This window comes from Delphinus delphis, chromosome 6 (assembly GCF_949987515.2).
Source record: "Delphinus delphis chromosome 6, mDelDel1.2, whole genome shotgun sequence".
In the NCBI taxonomy this organism is placed as follows: Eukaryota; Metazoa; Chordata; class Mammalia; order Artiodactyla; family Delphinidae; genus Delphinus; species Delphinus delphis.
The window spans coordinates 56985925-57006151 of record NC_082688.1 but is presented as its reverse complement, the minus strand read 5'-3'; the positions used below and the strand labels follow the sequence as shown (position 1 = coordinate 57006151).

The 20227-nt window shown below is 36.8% G+C and overlaps 1 protein-coding gene across 5 annotated transcripts in view; it reads right to left on the bottom strand.

The window, feature by feature from the left end:
• KDM4C (lysine demethylase 4C) overlaps nt 1-20227 on the bottom strand; it is a 398364-nt gene that overhangs the window by 120808 nt on the left and 257329 nt on the right. For all 5 annotated transcript variants that reach the window (XM_060014734.1, XM_060014733.1, XM_060014735.1 and 2 more), the window contains 2 exons: nt 14245-14300; nt 11916-12024 (listed from right to left, as the gene is read on the bottom strand). In XM_060014734.1, the coding sequence (XP_059870717.1) occupies nt 11916-12024; nt 14245-14300 (165 nt within the window). The remainder of the gene's footprint in view (nt 1-11915; nt 12025-14244; nt 14301-20227) is intronic.

The following is a 20227-nucleotide window of genomic DNA, read 5'->3' as shown; positions in this document are numbered from 1 at the left end:
TGCCATTTAGTGAAAAGATTTCACAATTTTTTTGCTTTGTCCAAAGAAAATAAGTGTTTAAAATTGATGAATTTTAAAAATCAATTATGAACAGATGGCTCTAAGAAAAAAATCTTGAAAGTTTTAATTAACCTTAAGCACTATTCCTATAATGAAAAGTGGTCGATTTGACTATTTTTTCCATTTATTTAAAGTAAAATATTTTGTTACTAAAGAAAGGTGGAATGCATTTTATATTCTGAACAGGAAAAAAAAAAAAATCTACGATTTAAAATTTGATCCTAAAGGCAGTTTTATCTCAAAAACTATTAGTGAAAAGATGCTTTTAAACTAAAATTCAACTGAAATTAAAAGGAAAGGCCATTCTGAAGTGAACACGTCCTCATGAGTCTGTGCAAACCCTCATGCTTCTTACTGCAAATCCCCTCTCCCCTGCGGCCACTCATCCTGGCAACGATATCCCCATGTAGGCTGTGTTTTTACTGGTTGCAGGACACATTTATCTTTCATGAGAACCTTGGACTTTCCTTCTTGCTCATTTTTTTGCAAATCCAACTATTCCATTTCTATAGGTTTAGTTTCCATTTTCAATGTTCTTCATTTCCTTTGTTCTGAGAGAAGACAGAAATCAAACTCCCAAGGCTACCACTGTTTTACCTGATTATTACACTTCAGAAAGAGTACAGAGAGGCAGATACAATATTATCACAAACCCAATTCACATCCATACAAAGCACAGTGGCTCACTGTTCCTAAATTTCTGACCAGTAATAGTTACTGAACTTCATATGCTTCTAGTCCTAACAACCTAAGAGCAGCTGGTAAATAGCTACATGCCCACGAGGAGTAGAATTCTGGCACACGTTTCCCCTGTGCTACACCCAGCTGGACTACAAGGACCTCAAATTAAGTATATCCAGGTGTACTTCCCCCTCAACCCTGTCCCCTTCCAGCAATGACGAGCCCTGTGCATGGCATGACCAGTCCCCCAGCTGCTTATGCCAGAACCCCAGCTCCCTCCACACCTAGTCCAAGCCAACCCCGCCTATGATCAGTTCACTTATCTCCATCCCAGGTTCACGCCAAAATCATCTTTCACATGATTACTGAAACTGGCCTCTCTGGCTCCAGTCCTACCCCCTTGAATACATTCTCCCCACCAGAAGCACAACACCCTTCTGAAACACAAATCTGATCATATTATTCCACTGCTTAATGGGCATTAAAGGTTCTTCCACCTGTATGGGATAAAGTACAAAGTCCTCTAGAATGGCACTGTCCAGCAGAAATAAAATGCAAGTCACATGTGCAATTTTTAATTTTTTAGGAGACACCTGTGACACAGGTGAGGAAGGGGAGAAGAGGGAGTTACTGTTCAATGAGTACAGAGCTTCTGTTTGGAAAGATAAAAAAGTTCTGGAGGTAGAGGGGCATGATGGTTGCACAACAATGTGAATATACTTAATGCCACTGTACACCATGGAATTGCACACCTAAAAAATAACTAAAATGATACATTTTATGTTAAGTATACGTAATCGCAATAAAAAAAGACATGTGAAATTGATTTTAATAATACATCAATACGTCTTAACAAATCCAAAATATTATCATTTTGACATGTAACCAATATAAAAATTATTAATGAGATAGTTCACATGCTTTTTTTTTCATAGTAAGTCTTTGAAATCTGCTGTGTATTTATACTTACAATATATCTCAATTTGGACGCTCAATTTTCAAGGGTGTTTGAAATGTAAAATGTGGACCTACCAAAACTACAGTTGTACTTCATGTGTTTATGCTGCTTCCATTTTTTAACTTAGCTTGCTGAAATTAAATAAAATCCTAAGTTCAGCTCTTCAGTAACACTAACCACATCCCAAGTGCTCCATAGCCGTCACTGGCCAGAGGCTACCGTACTGGACAGCACAGTGCTACATCATCTGAGGCTTCCCCTTCTCAAGACTCATCTCTCCCTCCTCATACCTCATGCTCCAGCTCTGCTGAAATTTCATTTCCTAGACCTTACGGCTCCCTCCCACTTCCAGGACACCGAGCATCCTGTTCCTCGTCCTGGCTGCTCCTCCAGTGCCCTCTTCTCACCCTTCAGGTCTCAGATGAGGCATTATTAGGCAATGCTTCTTCCAGGAAGCTTGTCTACACCCCTTTACTGCCCTCATACCCCAAATTGAGTAAGATCCTTCACTGCATTCTGGATTTTTACTACAGTAGAACTTTTCATGCTGCTTTGTAGTTGCTTATCTAATTTTCAATAACTTCCATTATTCTGTAATATCTATAAAAGCAGAAATGACACACATCTATCACCTAACCACACAGCAAGTCCTAAAGAAATATTTATTGAGCAAATGGATGAACAAATGAGATAGCGCAAAGAACCTACTCTCTCCTTATAAATATTTATCCACTCCAATCCTAATTGGCCAAAAGGCAGTTTACAGAGATTTATGCGGCAAGGGGTTGCGTCATTCGCCGATGATGCATTGCATCATTGCATCATGTCATCCTCACAACCACCCTGGTTTACAGATGAGGTTCTGAAAGGTTAAGCTGCATGGCCAAGGTTGCTTAAGTGGTGGACACAGGACTCCAACAGTCTTAGTCCAGAGCCTGCACACTCAATCTCAATGTAGCAGAGGCTTAGAATTCATGACCCAAAGGGCAATACAGATGAATGCACAGAACCCTTGATATCTAAATCAATAAATACAAACTGGGCTGGTACCTGTATCTATGAGCTCATCTTAGAAAGTGACATCACTAAATTGTGGGAACATGCCTAAAATGTACCACACTGACTTACATTAAATTAATTACAAGTATGAAAAGACTGTCACTTTATATATAACCTTTTTGTTGATTTTTATTTTTTACTTTTTTTTTTTTTTTGCGGTACGCGGGCCTCTCACTGTTGTGGCCTCACCCGTTGCGGAGCACAGGCTCCGGACGCGCAGGCTCAGCGGCCGTGGCTCACGGGCTCAGCCGCTCCACGGCATGTGGGATCTTCCCGGACCGGGGCACGAACCCGTGTCCCCTGCATCGGCAGGCAGACTCTCAACTCGCCACCAGGGAAGACCTTTTTGTTGATTTTTAAAAGCCGCTTCCAAGGGGATAAATAATTTATACTAAAATATTAGAAAAATAAGTAATTATGGACGCACTGTTTTATAATAACGACTGTACCTTTCAAAAACTATAACCTCTCTGCTGTCAATCACTGTTGACCAAGCGAAACCCTATGGATTGCTTACAGCCATCTAGCAGCTGTCTCGGTTTGGCAAGCATTTGTTGGTATTGACTCAGTCGATGTTGGAATGAAAGGGGTGACCCCATCTCTGGAACCCTGACCCCAACTCACTCAATTAAAAGATTCATCAGTAATCACTACTCACACAGACAAGATCAGAAAAAAATGGACCATTCAGCAATGTAAGCTAAAAAAAAGAGATGACTCTCGCACTATACTCTTTAATCATGAATTATCTGAAGTTCTACTTATCTATTTAATAATGTTTTTAAAATTAGTCCTCAGGAAAAATGAGTTCAAAACGAAAAAATTTAAAGGCTCCAATCAATTTCCTTTCGCCTCACAGTTTTCTTTTGTCAGATAAAGAAAAATCCATAGTAACAAGATGATATTTCATGCATTTACACATTTTCTCCTATAGACATCTACAGCCTTCAGAAAGTATATTATTTGTAGTCATGCCCATCTGACATTTTCTATTTTACTCAAAAGATTTTATGGTTTGGTATTACAGCAATATACAAATTTGACAGCTTGCAATAGGATCTAGTCCCTGTAGCAAATCATTCTGACAGTTAAGTACTATACAGCTACTAATGTACTTTTTTTTTTTACACCACACTCATTTAAAAATCTTACAAAGCTGGGGACATGTGTATGTTGAAATCCTGAAGAATGTTCTTAATGATATAATAAATTTTATACTGAGCATATTAAATAATAGGACCCTACACACCACACCACGATTCTGTCATTTGTGGTGTCACTTATTCCCCCTTCAGTAGTTCACTATTACAATCAAATTTTCCCTCAACTGCATTTAAACAATAAACTTGCTCATCATTGTCAATGTTTATTATTTTCTTAGAATTCCTCTTTGTCTTTAAAAATAACTGAAGACGTGAATAAATCAGTACATGAGCTAATGTGGAACATAATGACTTCCGATTGCCTTTACAATGCTACGTTTTTTTTCTTTTAAAGTGGTGAAGGATAATCAGTATGTCTTTGCATCTCCCAAACTGTGGTAACAGAGGCTCTGTCAAATACAACCATGATTTCCTCTACAAAGAAAGCGAAGCTGCTCTGCAACGTTGCTGTAACTGCAACTAAATAGGACTCAGAGTGATCTTACAGCACGAGAGGCAGACCCCATCTCTCTCTCTCAGTAATTCTATTTTTAGTATTCAATGCATCTGATAACATAAGGCAGTTAGCAAGGGATCAAGTGCCTTCCTTTAAGAAATAGGAAGGCTGAATGTATTTTTTTCCCCTTAATTCAGCTCTTCAGATGGAATACCACAGTGAAACCACTCTATTCTCAGAATTGATGTACCTTTCAAAACTGTAATCTTTGGCTTTCAAGTTCACTATTATTTGCCTTCAGGTACAAATTTTAAGGTGTATAGAGGCTTCTAAGCAGAATAGCTGGCCTCAGCCAGGTACTGAAAGGCTTGTAGCTCAGTCATCATTGCAGTGTAAATTCCTTTTCAAAATAATGTTCTTCTCTCGGAGAACACTTGTGCCTGTGCTTGGTTCACTTGTCAAATACAAATCAGAGGTCATCAAATGCCTGGGGGCAACTTCGGCTATTCCAAAAATCATTTCTCCCCCTATTTTGTTGCAGAAATAGGATTTCAAATGTAAAATCCTAGGAATGTCTGCAGACAGAAATCAGAGGTACCCTCCATGCCACTGTGAGGAAGGTTGTGTGGTCAACAAACACCACCAAGTTCTTTATGCACTGACAGCAAGCAAGATAGACGTCATTTGCTTTGACATGTGCAGTTTAATATGTAAATATTCTCACAACACTTCTATTTGAGAACTTTCTCTCCAAAAGGGAAGACTGTTTAAACTAATGGCTGCATTTTGGGTCTGCTGCATTTTCCAAGATTTCTTATAATCCACAAACTTGCCTTGTTGTTTCATTTCTATAAATTCCATAGATGTTTAATTAATTTAATCTTCAAGAAGTGATGAATGTATGTAATAGACATTCACGGCTAAATATCTAACAAATACCAGAATTTCATGCTGATTTACTCCTTTTTCTGGGTGTTTTTTTTTTAATGTTATTCTCTTAAATTTTATAATCAGATCTAAAGACTGGTGATCTGCTTCCTGATGATACTGCTGTCTTCTGTGTGATCATATTATAAAAGCATTGTCCTCTCAAAATTCCTGTTTTAATTCTTCCTGAAAGTTTTGCTGTCTTTTTTTCTATTAACAAAAAAACTTTTTAAAAGACATTCTAATTTCATGTGTGTTTTATATCTCTCTACTTCCTTTTTTGCTATTATCATTTTTGCACAATTTTGTTTCTCTTCCAGAGATTCAATTATGACCATGACCAACCAATCATATTAGTAGAGAAAACAAGACAGAAAGAAATAAGAAAAGGAAATGACTGAGTACATTTTAAAATCTATACCGCATGGGGGCAATTTTTTCTTTTTGTCCTCAGGCGTACCAATAATCTGTGACTTCAAACAAGCCCCAGGACTGGCTATCCCTGAGCACACCACTCAAGTGCGGAGTAGGAGATGTCCCCGGCATCCTCCTCATTCTTTTTCCTACCAGGTGTCAAAGCTCTGATGTTCTCTGGATGAGCGGAGAAGGTACCAGAGGACATGGGGAAGGGACTGGGGATGACAGGGTTCGCCACAAGTATAATTTTTCGCAAACTGAAAAGTCATTCAGAAGCAAAGAAATTCATTCTAAATGAGTAGGTAAGAAAAATACTAGGTAATCTAGAACCTGCATTAATAATCAGAAGAATGCTTAAACTGACAGAGAAAATGGTTCTACCTTTTGAACATGGCTTTGGATACATAGCCTATTCAGGTAACTTTCAGCCATTTCCTTCCTGTTAAAGGATGGTTCTGCTTAATAACCTGGTGCTTTTATTTTTTTAATTAATTAATTAATTTTTTGGCTGTGTTGGGTCTTCATTGCTGTGCGCAGGCTTTCTCTAGTTGCGGCGAGCAGGGGCTACTCTTCATTGCGGTGCGCAGGCTTCTCGTTGTGGTGGCTTCTCTTGTTGCACAGCAGGGGCTCTAGGCGTGCGGGATTCAGTAGTTGTGGCACATGGGCTCAGTTGTGGCTTGTGGGCTTAGCTGCACCGCGGCATGTGGGATCTTCCCGGACCAGGGGTCGAACCCACGTCCCCTGCATTGGCAGGTGGATTCTTAACCACTGCGCCACCAAGGAAGTCTACCTGGTGCTTTTAGATAGCAACCTCTAGCATTTTTAAGATGGAGCAGAAATTACTTTGTTAACCCCTGAGATAATTATTCTACACAAAAGCAAAATATTGTTAAAGAAAGAAAAGAACAAACTAATTGGATAAATACCACTATAGCCAAATATATTTTTGCAGTATTTTGTTTAGTTTAAAAATAATGAATTTTATTAAAGTATTTTAAATTAACAGCCACATAAATAAAATAAAAGACAATGTCTTGAAAATAACTCCAGTGCCATCACTGATGTCCATTTAATTATCTATGAGTAGAGGCCACACCTATGGTAATAGCAAACAAGGTGGCTGGATGAGATAAAGGTTCTTCACAAAGCACACACTATTTTAGGATCAATATTGAAGAGCACTGAAAGAGTTGTCTTCCATTTGCTGTCTCTTTTTTGCAATGGTCATTATAAGAGGAAAAATCTGCTAAAGCAAACAAATCCTTTCTTACATCCTCTACAAAAATCTTCCTACACAAATAATTGCACAGAGGAGTATTTCAAAAGCTGCAAGTTGAACCTATGAATAAATAAAAGGCTAACAACAATATTACCAAAATATTCAAATACCTCTGCATCAGCTCCAGTATTCCATATTCTAGAAAGACCGCTAATAATAAGAAGCATTTCTTATATACAGCTTTCATACTTCAGAAGACATTTTAAACTCATGTTTGCCATAAGCTGTTCTTTAAGACTCTTGCAGTTACTAGCTTTTACTAGTGTTGCTTATTACTTATACAGAAAAACACTAACTTGCCCCAAGGGAAAGCAGCTCTTTTATACGGCTAAATCAAAACCCGAACTAAAAAATCTGCCCTCTGGAATTCAGCACTTTGAATGCACAACAGCAAGCAGCACTTTCTGCTCTGCTGTCATCCCTTGGGCTAGAGCAACCCAGTATGCAGCACATCTCACACACATACACCCTCTACCATTGGTGCCAGGCTCCGATTAGGCACTTGCTAAAGGAGGTGATTTAAGGGCAACTGGATGAGAAACTGGTACAGCAGCACCACCTGGTGGGCACTGGAGAGAGGCTCAGACTTCCCTTGCTACTGCTTCAGTCAGGTCACTCCAGTTTTCAATCCCCAACTGACCAGAGGTTCCAAGATCAGAACTCTCAGACAACAGGGCAAGGGCTGCATGGGTGTTCAGAGGCTCTCCAAATCACTGCTAGGCTCTATGGCCTAATCACATTGTCCCCCGTGATGCAGATAAGGTAACTAATGCCTTGCTTTAAAGCTGCACGCACAGAGATGTGCATGAATTTACCACTGTGACCTTTAAAGGGTTTTGCCTTAAAAAAAAAAAAAAAAAGTGATTTGGTATTGTCTGATCAAACCCTCCAGCCACAATAATCTTAAGCCAGGAGCACAAATAATAAGTAACAATTTGATGCCTTTTATTCATTTCATGAATATTTACTCAGTAAGTACATGTGTACACATACACACACATTACAGAACTGTAAATGTTTATGATGCTTGATTAGTAATCAAGGTTGTGCAATTTCTATAAAAACAGGTAATGTTAAAATACTAAATCAGAGTATAAAATTAATAACTGTACAGTAGCAAATATACACATAGGTTGCCAAATTTTATTGCTTCATTCACAAATAAGAAATTCAAACAATTTGCCAAAAAAAAAAAATCCCTAGGAATGTTTTTTTAAAGCAATTAAGAACTTCCATTCTCTCAGTCTCTAACTTACTTCTTTCAACCAGATATTCTCTTTCTGAAAATGACAAAAATGAACATTTTCTCCTTATGTTTATGTCTTCCCTGTAGACCAGTGGGTTCTCAAATGGGGGTGATTTCACCCCCCAAGGGATATCTGGCATTGGCTACTTTTTCCCAGTTTTATTGAGAAATAATTGACATGCATCACTGTATAAGTTTAAGGCATAGAGCATGATGGTTTGATTTACACATACTGTGAAATGATTACCATTGTATGTCCAGCTAACATCCATCTTCTCATATAGATACAACAAAAAGAAATAAAAAAAGGAAAAAAAGTTACCCTTCTGATGAGAACTCAGAGGATTTGCTCTCTTGGGAACTTTCCTACATATCCCACAGCAGTCTCAGCTATAGTCATGATGCTGTCATTACAGCCCTAGTGCTTATCTTATAACTAGAAATTTATACCTTTTGGTATCGCCTGTTTGGTCAGGGATGCTGGAATCTATGATACACATGAGAGTCACCCACAACAAACAATTAACTTGTCTAAAAGGTCAAGAGGGCCAAAGTTGAGAAAGCCCAGTCTAGACTATAAGATGCTAGAAGACAGGAACAATGTCTTACTCAAAAATGTACACTAAGTATTTGGCGGGGTAAGCTAATAACTGTTTGGTGAAATACATTGACACTGACATCTAATTCTTATATTCCCCCCCCCATATCTGTGTAAATAAGAAGGTGGGTGAACAACCTAGCATCCAGAAAAGAGTTGGCTACAGCTCCAGAAAAAAGACTGAAACTGACATTAGGAGACACACATACATCCACTAAACAGACATAGTAAAATAATCCATCTAGACTTAGGTTGGCCTGGATGAAATACCACAAAACTACTGCTCTGACTTCTAGCTGGACGTGCACTTATTAGTTTAATTAAACTTCAAAAGAATGCTGATGCTAGGAACACTTGATTATATGTTCAGGGCAGAGCATCCTATTTCCTGGAAAGGTGCATTCCACCCACCCCACACACAGTGATCATTTATAAATTCTGTTATTCAAAGCCAGCCTGAGTCCAATCACCAAGAGACAGTGAGCAAGGCTGGGGGCACAGACGCCATACTACAGGAGATGTAACAGAGTCATGGTGCTTTCCTGAGGATTTCTGGTGAAAAAGTCACCCACGCTTCTTTCTGGCCATTGTCCCCTTTCAAACTATCACAGTATTTTTGAGTGATTTCTTTTTTTACCCTCCCAAAATGAAGTTTCCCCTTGTATTTTCCCACTTAAGATAACCACTTTGAGCATTCTGATAAACATCATTCCAAAAGACTCGCCATGTGTATAAAATTATATTAAAAACAGAAAAAAAATCTGATCTACAGCCTGCTGTTTTCACTCAAATATGTGTCATGAATATCTGTATGCCAATAAAGAGCTCTCCATTGTCATTTGAAATAGAGTTTAGGTGATCTGAAATTCAGTCAAGACACATTCTTTTAAAGGTGCCAATTGTTTAAGGACGGAAAACCTTCTATAAAGAATATGTAACATACACAATCAAGATGGCAACCTTTTACCACTTTCGGATGCAACCATCAGATTTCAGATTTCTGAAATACAGCAAATACAATTTGCTGACTGGCACGGAAATGATCCATGGTGCCCGTCCCAGCTGTTCCCTTAAAACCCCTTTGAGACTGGTGTGAGTGACGGCAGATCACTAAGGAAGCATTCGCGGAGAAGAGAAGCCAGCACATAGGTCCTTAAAGGGAAGCATCAAGAGCAATGACCACTATCCCAAGGGGCATTCAACTGATAACAGAAATCATCTTTCAGCAGAGAGAACCAAAGGTGGTTGTTAAATGTCGTGTTTGAATTTTTGCAAATATATATTACTTGTAAATCAGAAAAATATTAAAATGTAAGACATTTGTTAGTATTTGTCACACTAAGCATTAAATGTTGGAGGCATGTCATGAACTCAACATTTTTCTTTATAACCTGCCCTACAGTCCTAATTCTGGCAAATGTTTTTGTCTCTTTTTGGTGGGTTTCTTTTCCCCAATGAAAAATATTTTTATTAGTTTTAATGGAAAAAACGAATGCATTTTGTTCCAATCATAAAGGCCCAAACAGTATTCACAGATAGAATATGTATCAATGGAATAATGAAAACAAGTTTATATAAGTAAACAGCAATAGTTGAAAAGCAGTTTGTGCATAAAATGTAATGTGATATAAGGTTTATTGTATTCATTCTTTTTTCTTCTTTCTGCACCAATTTTTTACACAACTTTTCACCCTTTTGGGTGTTACGGTTTTTGCACTCAGAATGCACTTATAAACAAAGTAACAGCACAGTAAAATAAAAGAAAGGGCAATATAAAGGCTAAACATGAGATTTCTTGAAAGCAAATAGAAACAGCAGTCTGAAGAGTCATGGAAGATGACTTCTGCCTCTCCCTCGTGTCAGTGTTTGTTTTCCTTTTTAAACTGGTGAACAAGATATAAGATTTCAAACTTTTTCCTACGGAAGTCCATGAGCTGAACAACCTTACTCTCTTCTGATAGTCACTATGAGCTTTAGGGGGCATTTAAATGGCCCAGTCATTTCCATCTCATTCACAAAACTTCCGTTACCCCAGCCTGAGCATCCTTGATCCCACCACTCATAGCTGCCAACAGCAGTCATCAGGCCCATAAAGGGCCACGTATTTTCTAGCTATGTGAAATTCCTGATGGAGCTATAGTGGAAAATAACAGTGTTCACTGAAAGACAGCAGAATAGATTCTAAGTTCCTGAGACAGAAGTCCAGAGACAAAACACCCAGCTCCCCAGTGGGGGAGAGACGACTAATAACAAAGCAAGTAACACTCGGGTAGAGAGTTACAGCTCAGCCTCTGAAATAGTGGAAAGACCCCACGTTAGACGTAACAAGGACTGAAGAAACTGTAGGGTATTAAGTCCACTTGTAAGACAGGCTTCAGTATTTTAAGGTCAGGCAATTTAACTTTAGGGAAAATTCTCATTAACGGTGAAATATAATAAGGGCCTAAGCTAATGACCTGTTGGCTCACAATTTAACAGAACTCCAAGGTTACATCAATGTTGAGGATGTTAAAGGCCTAAGTTTTCAATGAAAAAAAATACTCTCTTAACAAAGAGAAACAATGGAAAATAACCAGCCAGAGAGTTTGGCAAATTAAATGATTTGTCTCTATCCGTGGGAAAATCCCTTGGGAATAATTAAAGTTTTTGCATTTCTCTGCAAGTCTCTTCTTGGTGAAGAGATGACGAAATAGGTTAGATGCGTTTTGCCAAGTCAAGGCCAACCAAAAAGAGGCAAGAGAGAGAAAAACTAAGCAATTCAAATAAGACATAGTTGGATAGCTCGGGTCAGTTCTAACAAACTTCACTGGATAGCCTATAATTTGAAAATTCACATTAATCCAGGAAATGCAGTATTCCTTTCCCTCACTGAAAACAGAAGCTGAGGAAAGTTATAGGCATACTTAAAATATAACAGGAAAAGAGTGTGTACAGATAAGTAAATTTAGGCTAAAGGGAAAAAAAAGGTAGAATGAAACAACGAAGCTAAGAAAAAAATTACCTTGGAGTGCGTGCATAAATAGAAATATTCGGAACTTGAAATTAACACTAATTTATGAGGGGGAAAAAAAAAAGAAGCTTTGCCACTCACCAATTTTAACCTCTGTAAAGGTATTCTGCCTACATCTATCTGTGTTCTTTCTGGAACATTAGTGAATCGGACTTCTGGGACCGCAACGGCGCACATGACATGGGCCCACCTACAGGAAAGGAGACATAAATGTAAACAACCGTTCCCTAAACTTATGTATCCCATACTTCAACCAGAGGATGGCAGTTCTCTCGGATGGGAAACACACAGACGAGAAAGAAAGCCCAAAGCCTATATCCATCACAGACTCTTTGAATTTAAAACCTACTGGATGATACCTGGATAGATTCAGTACCATACCTGCCCAACACTGTGACATGAAGAACTAGGTGAAAACCAAAGAATCCTATCATTATATTGTTCTACACATGACCTGCAAAATACTGAAATGTAGGTTTGCTATTTCATTTGATACTGAAATATAGAGGTGCTTAATATACTTAAGCTAATTATAATTAGTATGTGGCAAAAGATTTGTTCAATTAATAAAAGGTATAAACTGGGTATACCACATAATCTTTTTTACATAATACGAGTATCATGAAGCAAACTAGAACTAATAGCAAAAGTTTTCTAACAGAATTAATACTGATTAAGTCTTTAATTAAATTGTTTCTTATTGCAATCCTACTATAAACAAAGGAACCAAAAGATAAGGAAAAATGAAATTTAGCTTGTTCCCTTGTTTCCTACTAAAAACCTAGAATATCTCCCTTCAAATTCTGAATTACTCCAGAAAAATGACAACGTCCTCATTAACACTATTAAGTCTCTCATAAATCTTATGCCTCAAATAAATATAGAGACTCTTGAGGTTTAAAGAGATTTTGAAAGAATTATCAAATTTGTCAAACTATTTTTAAGTCAAAGCATATTATTTCACTCTAAATATAAGACTCCATCCTGCCTTTAAAGACCACAGGGACAGAGGGTGAGTGTCAACCCCATCAGGGCATTCTTTCGTATCTAGATAAATACTATACTTCTATAGCAAACACTACTTCTTTGTGTCCTGCCCAAAGGAAGGAAGAGAAGTTCTTGTCACCTCTGTCTTTACAGGAACTGCCTAAGTCATCTCGCAGTCTGCATAACCCGTGTAACATCCTAGAACTAGTCAATGGTTTTTAGCATAGTGCCAATGACATTAACTAAGACTGTGAGAGATGAACATCCAAAATTAAGCAAATATACAGCTTCTTAGACTAAACTTTATCAATGTAGGAATAAGTACCTTCACTCTTCCTTATAAACAATCAGAAACATGCACATGCACATAATTATGCCAACTCCATCATTACATGACAGGACATGACATTACTCCAAGGGTACCAACTCCAGTGCCCATGGGGCCAGGCAAGATGTAACCAAATACACACATACTGGTAAATCATGGTAACCCGAGGAGCGCCTGCCCCATTTAGGCCAAGTTCTCATCCTAGCTTGTTATTGTCATATAGAGATACACAATCATTTATTAAGTAAAGATGAACATCTGGATTTTTATATAAAATCTCTCAACTTTTAAATTAAATTCATAAAGTGGTGTGTCAGTCAAATAAAACATATCTTGGGGCTGGATCTGGCTCTCAAATACCATAATACAACCTATATCTAAACTTTTCTACATGTTTCTATTTCCATAGGAACCTATAATTTGCTTTGGCCCCATTTTAAATATTTAAATCGGGTCATAAAAATAAAATTCACACAAAAATATATTTCAACAACCATAGAAACAAGACTTTCTTTTATGTTCACTTATGACTCTCTTCATATTCTCCAACTGTCCCCTCTAAATTGCAAAATCAATCTTTTCTCCCTGTGTTTCTATTTTAGAATACACACTTTCTTGTTAATTTGCTGGTGTTAAAAGTAAATGGTCTTATTCTAATAGTATAGTATGATTATAATTGATTTTATTTACCTGAAGATAACAGATTTCACTGTTTTCAGGCATATTCTGTTTTTATTACAATGAAAGCATTCATCATATTAAACACAAGGATTCCAAAGGCACCTAGAGGATATGGGCTCTATTCAAACTCTGTTAGTGAAAGAGGGCTTATTCCTCATGATGTCAAGGATTCCTCATGATGTCAAAGACACAGAACAGAAGCTGACTTAGAACACCTTTGCCCAGCAGAGGTGAATGTGCTGTCAGTAATGGTTTCTGGAGACATGCACAGAATCCCCACCTCAGAACTAAACAGCAAAAGCTGTGGAACAACGTGTACAACAATGAGAGGCAAAGCACACTGTCACTCAGAGGTTCAACACTCAAGAGAGAGAAGGAAACAATGAAATTCAACATAATTAACGTACTACTTACTTATTGTTCTTCGTTTCCTTAAGAGCACCCCCTCTCAAATTGCAGAGACAGCACTCCTAGGGCAGAAAAAACACCACACAATTTTTAGAACCATGTAATAAAAGTCAGTACTGTTTATCAAAATATCCCCGTAAATGCTAATTTTTTATTTTAAAATTAAAATTATCAGGAACTTCATGAAGGACTATCTCTAAACAGTTCAAGAAGGGAGAGGAAAAGAGAGGTAGGAAAGTGAGGGGACACCCAAAAGTGTTCTCAGTGTATGTATCTCCTAGGGGAAACCATCATTATCCTAGTATCATGTTCAATTGCCATCGCTGGGGGAAAGCTGTGACACAGAGAAACTGGTAGGTGGAGAGATAGGTACCAAAACTCTAGAACAGAGGAATACACATATAACTCGGTTCCCTTGAGTTCTGGGAATCCACTCCCGTATACAGGATGGCTAAAAAACGGTATTGGCAGGCTTCATTCTGATATGTGGATAAGAAGGAAGCTCTTTTTAAAAGACATTCTTCAAAAAACTATCTCTTGGGTCTTTCTATGGGCAAATAGTGTTGGAAAAATTGTTCTGATAAACCCAGGCTTTCCAGCCCCAGAAAACAGAGCCATAAAATGTTTTCCTTTATCTTCCCCACATAAGTTTACATTTTGGGCACTTCTATGTGTCTTAGATTGGCACAGACTTTTCATTCCAAGATGACTCCCTTTACTACAAACATACCTTATCATTTCTCATTACAATTTTATGAAAAAGTCCACGAGAAAACAGGGCCAGAAAGTAATGCAATGCCTTTTGTTGACCTAGAATTTTTAATTAAATACCTAAGTAAATTTTTTATTTTCAACCTCAAGCTTGTCCTCCCAATTTACTGCACTAATAGTCTGGGGTTTCTTTTCAATAGTTACAGGTTATTTTGTGGGGCTTTTTTTTTTTTCCAAGCTGTGTATATAAAATTTCTTTATCTGTTCTTTAAGGTGATCTCCCTTAACTGATTTTGACAGCTTTGCTCAGCTTTACAGGGAATCCCTCTAACTTACCTACTATTAATAATGGGGTGTCATACTCCACAGCTTTTCTTTTTCTGAGAACAACACCAAAACCACTGAGGAGGATCAACATAGCTGTAGAACTCTTAACAGGCAGCAAAAAAGGCAAAAAGACTAGAAATGTTCAATGGTTTTACTTGTCTGGAAAGTCTCTGCACATCTATTTGAAATGTCCCTGGTGATTATTAAAGGTTCAGAGTAGCAAAAGCTGCCCTGTGTATATCCATTTGAATCCATGATAAACCCAGCTCAAGAAGATAATTTGATGAAGAACATTCTCTATTGCAAAGCCATATTCCAGCGGCCCTTGAAAGAACTGGTTTTGATGAAACACACAATGAAAGGAAAATTTCATAATCCAAATATTGAAAATGAGAAATCCAATAATTCACATTATTCAATAATATCCAAATTATTCAATAACAATTTCATAAAATGTTACTGATTTTATTTTTTTCAGTAATTTACCACACTTGCTACAGAGAGAGGATGAAAATGAAAACAAAACAGAGGTCAAATGTTTTCATTGAAACTAACATAAAAAGATGTTAATACGGAAGTGGGAATGCAGGAAAGGAGAGCTGTGGACCGTGAGAAGCGCAGACACTGAGAGAATTAGATGTCTGATTAATGAAACTAGTAGTGAGAAGAAGCCTAAAGGGACGAGTTAGCAGAATGAAATATAGCAAAGCAGCATGGAAGCTGCTTCCATGCACCTGATTAGGGTCATGAACAGGTACACGTGCTGCAGAGCCAAATATAACAGAAGGAAACAGCCTCTAAAGTGGAATCTGTAGACTCAAGGTGTTAAGTGGAGTTGAGAAGACTCCCGCCTGCCACAACATGAAACTTGTTCTTTCTAGGGTCACAAGCGACCTCCATGTCACCAAATGTAATGGATATTTCAAGTCCTTGGTTCGCCTGACCTCTTAGCAGCATTCAACGTTGTCAACTGTGCCTGAAACAGTTTCTCCCTGTGGTTTCCATGACCCGCCACTCTCCTCATCGTCCTTTTCCATCTCTAGTTGATACTCAGCTTCCTTTACAGGCATCTCTTTCATGCTCCTTAAACACTGTAATTTCTGTAGCAGGGCCTATTCACTCCTCTCTCCACACCTGTTTGCCAGGCATTGGATCTACTACCCTGATTCCCAAAAGGCCACTGACTCAAACATCTGTCTCCTGAGATGTCTCACTGACAGCTCCACAGGCATCTCAAATACACGTGCAACACTGAGCTCATGTCTTCTTCCCAAGCCAGTTTCCCAGCAGTGGCATCAACCACCCAGTCTAGCTCAGGCTAGAAGACATAACCAGAAACACTGGAGGAAAATGGCAATGGAACAATATCCATAAAATACTGAAAGAAAAAAGCTGGCAACCTGAGATTCTATTTCCAAGGAAAATATCCTTTGAAAATGAAGATAAGATAAAAATAATCTCATAGAGACAAAAATCTATGAGAATGAATCTACATTATAAAAACCACTTAAAAAAATCTTCAGAATGAAGGACAATGACACCAGCCTAAACCATGAAGTGGCAGGAAAGAATGAAGAGCACCTAAAACGGGTAAATATAAAATAAAGCTTTAGTATCTTCAAATACGCACACACAAACAAAGAGAGCAAGAGAGAGAGACAGAGAGACTATACAAGTTTCATTTAAAAACTTGTTTCACACAAAAATAACAATACTATGGAGTGGAGTCTATGCAGAAGTAAAATGTAAGATAAGACCACAAACAGAAGGCAAGTTAATCAAATTATACCGTTGTAAGGTTCCTACACTGTTCATGAAGTAGGATGATATTATTGGAAGGTGGATTTTGATAATATAAAAATGAAAATTGTAATTTTCAGCAACCACCTATAACAAAGCCCTCAAGAAATTCCCAAATATTAAGTTCGAAGGAATATAAGCTCACAATAAAAACTCAAAAAACATCCAAGAAAATATGGTTACATAAGCAGAAAAAAAAACACAATAGAATTAGATGCACATTGAGCTCAGATAGAAGATGTAAAATAAGCATTTTAACATGTTTAAAAATTAAATATGGGTATTAGGAATGTAAGTGAGAGACTATAAATAAATAACAAATCAGATTTTTAAAAACAATATAAAAATTCTATAACCAAAACAAAATAACCTGAAATTAAAAACTTAGTGATATGTTAAAAGGCAGACTACTCTTGGTTGAAGAGAAAATTAGAAAACAGAAAGTTAGAGCTGGATAAATAACCAAAAGTTAATACCACAAACTATTCAAAAATGAATTCAATTGAATGTGTGTGTATGTATTTCTGATTCATAAAAATAAATTCCAATTGATTTACAGACCTAAACTCAAAAACAAAGCAGAACTACAGAAGTACTCAAAGAAATTTTAGGCAAATATATTGATGAATTTAGGATAAATATGACTTCTTAATATAACATTTAGAAAACAAAAGACACGTAGACAACATTAATAAAGTTTGACTACATCAAAATTTTTTAATTCTAAAGGATAAAATACTATATAAATTAATATAAAATAAGATTAAAAATTTACAATAAAAAACAAAGATTGTTATCCAAAAAATATTTTAAAAAGCCACACTTTTGAAAAATAGGCAGAAGATTCAAAGACTCTTCATTGCCAATAAATACATGAAAGATACATAATTTCAAGAATAAAGAAAATGAAATAATGAGTGTTAACCTCAGATTTTTAAATCAGAATATCTATAGTCTGGGGGTATGTGAGTTGTTATGATGGCTGTGGAGAGGAATTCAGCATTATCAATCAAAATTTTAAATGTACATAAATTACAACAAGCAATTCACCTTCTTAGAATCTATCTTAGCTAAACATTTACATCTATGCAGAAGTAGGAATATACAATGACTATCATTTCATTTCTGTTCATAATAGAGAAAACAGTTACCTCTGGGAGGAACTGGAATTGTCAGTTACTTATTTTATTTGCAATGTCTGAATTTTTAAATTAGATTCAGGTTTGAAATTTAAAATAGTGATGAAAAAGATATGGTAAATCCAAAAATTACTGAATTACTATGAATTACACAATGAAATATTAAGTGAAAACACTAGGCATGTTTAAATAATCTGTGACACCATTTGGGTCTCCCAAGAACAACAAAATATAGCATTAGTTTATGCACAGAAAAGATCTGAAAGGCTGATTAACTAAACAGTATGAGTAGTTTTCTGTAAAGAAAAATGAGATTTGAGAATCTGAGAATGTTGGGAATGGGAGACCTTCCTAACAATACTTATTACTCTTACATTAAAAAAATAAAACTCACAGACACACAAAGAAATTAAACCTTCTTCCATCTGTACCATTTTTATAGGTTCCACATATATGTGTTAATATACAATATTTGTTTTTCTCTTTCTGACTTACTTCACTCTGTATGACAGTCTCTGTATGACACAAAGAGAAAAACAAATATCGTATATTAACACATATATGTAGAACCTAGAAAAATGGTACAGATGAACCAGTTTGCAGGGCAGAAACAGAGACACAGATATAGAGAACAAACGTATGGACACCAAGGGGGGAAAGTGGCGTGGCCGGGGGGGATGAATTGGGAGATTGGGATTGACATATATACACTAATATGTATAAAATGGATGACTAATTAGAACCTGCTGTATTAAAAAATAAATAAAATAAAATTCAAAAAAAACCTTTTTCCATCAAATATGTGTAATTTAAAATTAATGTAATCATGGAGGTTTATCTTTTTTTCCTAAATTTTTTTTACTTAAATGAAAATTTTAAATGGGCGTCTGTGATTTCTACTAGTCTTTCAGCGTATGGAAACTTCTTTCCAACCTAACCTGAGGAGATACCAAAATTGTTCAGCCTTGCAGAACAAAACAAATAAATAAAATTCCACAGTGAACACTCATTGCCAGGCTTTTTTTATCTTATGTTTATGAGCATGCCCCTTCTAGAAACAATAACACCCAGTGTAAAATGACTCACTATTATACAGATTTAGATATATTGCTAGTCAACTAATGTTTCCTAAAGCAAAACAAAAAAATGCTGAAACGCCTGTTACAAAATGACTACTCTATGAGCAGCTGTTATTCCTGGCTCCCAAGGACAGCATCTAAAGAGCCATTCTATTGTGTAACCCACCCCCAGGGCAGCTAAAAGCTGAATGAAAAAGTATAAATTGAGATATTCTGGACATTGTACCTTTCCTACTTAGGTCCCTTTCCCTCACCTAATATCATTCACAAAATCCCCTTTTAATAATACCAAGTTACTTTTAAAATTTGGTTTCATTAAAAGTCTCTGCTGAGATGAACAGCTAGTATACCAATTTACAACACAATGATTTCTTTACAGCTCAGTTATTAAACTGAAAAAGAGTGTTTATAATCAAAGTGCTGACACAACGTTAACAACAATGGTGAGAAAGGCATTGTTAGAATATGGCTATCACAGTTGTTTGTTATTTGTCCTAGAGGGAAATCATGTTCCAATGGCTCTTCTATAAAACATCAATTAAAGAAATGTCAATACCAACATTCTCAAGCTGCCTTGTAAGGAGCTCTCATTTTAGCTGACATATCCATAAATGACACTAAAGCCAATTTTCAGTGCTATAGAAAAATTACAAGATTGAAGTACCTCCCCACAGCCTTATTTATCTGACGTGTTCATTACAGAAATGCAAAACCATAAAATAGGGCTGTCTGAGCTGGGAAAACAAAGACTAATTAATCACATTAATGGAAAACTAGCTTACAAAGTGCTGATCAACAAAACACGGAAGAACAATTTCTGGAGATGGGGCTCAGTTATCAGGGTTGAAGAGAGGATGGAATCTCATGTTAGGATGGGGCTGACAAGAATTCTGAGTGATTAGGAAATTGAATGACAAGTTTCCTACAGTAATC